The sequence below is a fragment of the Daphnia pulex genome, chromosome 8 (genome assembly GCF_021134715.1).
Source record: "Daphnia pulex isolate KAP4 chromosome 8, ASM2113471v1".
Taxonomy (NCBI): Eukaryota; Metazoa; Arthropoda; class Branchiopoda; order Diplostraca; family Daphniidae; genus Daphnia; species Daphnia pulex.
In genome coordinates, this window is record NC_060024.1 from 8,064,405 (window position 1) to 8,067,914 (window position 3,510).

General features: G+C 38.9%; 1 protein-coding gene across 1 annotated transcript; it reads left to right on the plus strand.

Moving 5' to 3' along the window:
* The first annotated feature begins 371 nt into the window (after positions 1-371).
* On the plus strand, positions 372-881 carry LOC124200613 (glycine-rich RNA-binding protein blt801-like). Its single transcript, XM_046596883.1, has one exon. It carries the CDS (start codon positions 372-374, stop codon positions 879-881), a length of 510 nt encoding a protein of 169 aa, XP_046452839.1.
* Positions 882-3,510: the final 2,629 nt, after the last annotated feature.

The window sequence follows — 3,510 nt, forward strand, 5'->3', positions numbered from 1 at the left end:
GTGGCGTTATCCTCCAACATGATCATTCGGTTCTCACCTCGACGATCAACGCCGCACAATCGACACCGATTTGGTGCTAAGAAATTTTCAGTATGCTGGGAGGTGCTTGCTGACGTTTGGTCACCGTTGGTTGTCTTCACTCGCTACACATTCCATAAAGCATCGACTTCAAGATTGCAGTCCTCATGTACCGCTGTCTCAACGTCGTGAGCAGTCAGCCGCCCACAACATTGCCTCTCTGAAGAAGTCAAGAAATTTCCTGTAGCTGCTATCTCACCGTCACCCTGCGAGATAATATGGAGCCAAGCCCAAAGAGAACGAAGACGGATGGGAGAACACTTTCCAACGAAGATATGGAAGCTATTAGAAAGATGACCATAGCCTTCGAAAAAACTCTTCGTTTAAAAAATCTTCAAATTACGGATACGGAAGAAGAGCTAAAGGCTGTAAAAGCAGTCGTAAAAAGAGACGCTTCGTACCGTATCTTCGTGAAAAGAATTGCGATGCATATCTCATTGGATGTCATAAAAGACAAATTCTCGTTCTTCGGCAGAGTTATGGAAATTGAAGAAAATTCAAGGGCGGGAATCAACCGTTCTGTTTTCATCACTTTCTTTGAGCGGGAAGCGGTTCAGCTAGCATTAACGACGAAACCGTTGGTTTTAAACGGCGAGAATTTAAAAGTGATGGCGTTCTTGACGTTCGGAGCTCCAGGCCAAAACTCAGAAAATACTGTTCCGTCTGGAGGTGGCGCTGGAGTCGGAGGCGGTGCCGCTGGAGTCGGTGCTACTGGAGATGCTACTGGAGGTGCTACTGGAGGTGCTACTGGAGGTGCTACTGGAGGTGCTACTGGTGGCGGAGCCGGTGCCAACCGCCGCTAGGCCAGCTTATGTCTTCATGTTCCCTTTTGAGCCAATTCCAGCTGTTTTGCAGAACTTTGTATTCCCCACCCCCTCTTGTTCTAGAACGATTAGTAGTTCCAATACCCATGTTTCGCTGCATACGTCTTAAATCTCAATAAAATGAGTTTCACTCCCAAAAAAATGGTTGTGCTCCCCCCTACCTATCTAGCCTAATCCCTCCCCGTACTGCAAAAAGTCAATCTGAACGCATCCGAAGATTGTGATGAAGTCGAATAAAGAGAGAGAGATTGCGGCTCGTAACAGTGTATTGGGACGACCACTGCTCTGTGGAGAGCAGACAGAGACTGAGAGTGAGGGGAGGGAGTCCTCTCCTATATATGGAGCCGACGGGTGCCGTGTTGCCAGATGGTGGTATCATCACAAAGATGCACTTAAAACTCACTATTTTCGTCTCGCATATAATCTGATTTCCCTGTGTCAGTCATAAGCACAGAGATTTGATCATCTGTGATTATGTAAGCCTTATACAAGCCTTATACAAATTAAATACATTATTATTATTATTATTTTAAAAATATAAATAAATGGAAAATGACTTCTGACTCTTGACGAATTGTTCAAATCTTTCTATTACTTCTGTCATACTTTGAAACCAAAATTTATGTTAGTAAATAAACAAATTTGAGTTAGAAACATCGTGTTAGTAAACACAGAATATGTGTCGGCAAAAAACAGGTTTAGGGAATGGACGCGGGGTTTATCGTCTGCACAACCACTTAAACTAAACACTACAGAGTTTTAAAACTACTAAACGGTTGAAAACAATGCATCAGCCGCTTCTAAAAAGTTGTCATTTTGAGGAAATTGTAAAAGAAGACCTGGGTTGCCAGTTTGGAGGATAAACAGTCAGGGGACTCGCTTGTTTACATCGAAATATAAAAAAAGTGATAACAGTCATAGGCACGATCACGAGTCACGTTGAGCAGACGATACGACTGTCTATGGTCATGGAATATCTCAGCCATAAAAAAGGCTGAGAGGGGGTCATTCAGCTCGCAACCAGTTGCGATAAGGTTTCCCATTCGTGCTCTTTTCACTCAGTGTATTCTCGTGAAACTCAAGTTGTCGCTTAAACAATAAAAGACGTCACAAATCGGAAATTACAAGTTAGGAATCACAATACAATTGTGATCTAGAAATCACATACAACTAACCACCACATAACACCTGCCAATTAATATTAATTGTCTGAGAATTTAATACAAATATTATCAAAATCTTTACCTCAGGCTCTGAAATTTGGTCTAATGTTAAAAATTAAAAATATTACTACTACGTACCCACTTTTCTTCTTCCAGAAATGTAAACTTTCATGTAGGCAACAAGAGCATTACTTGATGTTGCTTTCTTGGCTAGAGCCACAGTTGCTAGAACAAAGAAAGAAAAATGTTATGAATGATAGCATTAAAATTATTTGACTATACCTTTTCTTGTTCTTGGGCTTTTTGAACTTCTTGCCATTAAATTTCTTGAACTTCAGTCTTTTGATAGATGACTGTTTCATCAGCAACATTCCCTTCTTTAATTCCCACATTCCGCTCTTCACTGGGTGTTCCTACAGGCAAGCAACATATAGTTAACGAGAAATTTTAAAAGTCATTTTTTTTTCACTTACAGCCCTAAAACTAAGAGGGTTGTGTATTATCTCACAACACAGTTTGTAGGTGATTGAGTCTCGTTTTTTTAATTTTTTCAGTTTTAGGTCAAGGATGTTGATGATTTCCCGACAACAAACCACTTGCCTCATAAAACTCTTTGTGGATTGAGCCTCAGAGAGGTAATCTTGCATTACAAGATCCACACGAGTTTTCCCAGTAAACTGAGAGGCTAAATCGACTTGTGTGTATTCTTGTGTTAAAATCACTAGAATATAAGTAGTTAGTATATCTGAATTAAAACTAATATCAAAAAATTACTTTTCAGGAGATTCTTTTAACGTTAATGCTGGTTAATACGTAAAACGAGGTAGACTGTAATCGAGCTGACCAGTAAGAAAGAGGTTTACAGAATCAATTCAGCTATGAAAATTACGAAAGAGTTTTAAAGAATCAATTCAGCTATGAAAATTTCGAAAAAATCAACAACCAAGGCTGTAACCGGAGTCTAAGCTCTGCTGCAACTGTTAAATAATTTCGTGAAAAAAGAAATTTAAAAAAAATATTTTCTAAACAAATATTTTCTAGGCCTAACAGAAAATATATTTTTTAAAATGGAATAGAAAATTATTTTTTTTTTAATATTTTCTAATACAAAATATACTATTTTTTTTTATTTTTTTTTATTCACCCAATTGTGTGTTAATCTGTACTTTGGTTGGCCGTAATACATTTTTTGGGTTGGCCGAAAGGGACATTTTTTTGACCGAAATGGCCTTTTTTGGCCGAAATGGTATGACGAATTCGGCCTGGTTTGAGAGACCGAAGGAATATTGTTTTCCACGTATGCACATTGCGGGAATTTTGGTTCAGCAGTATTGATGTCGTTGCAAACCAATTTTTTGAAACGGTAAAGTGAAATTTTTCTGGCCGCAAGTAATTTTGAATACACCTGCATGTATGCCGAAGTCCTTCCTGATTTTTTCATGGAT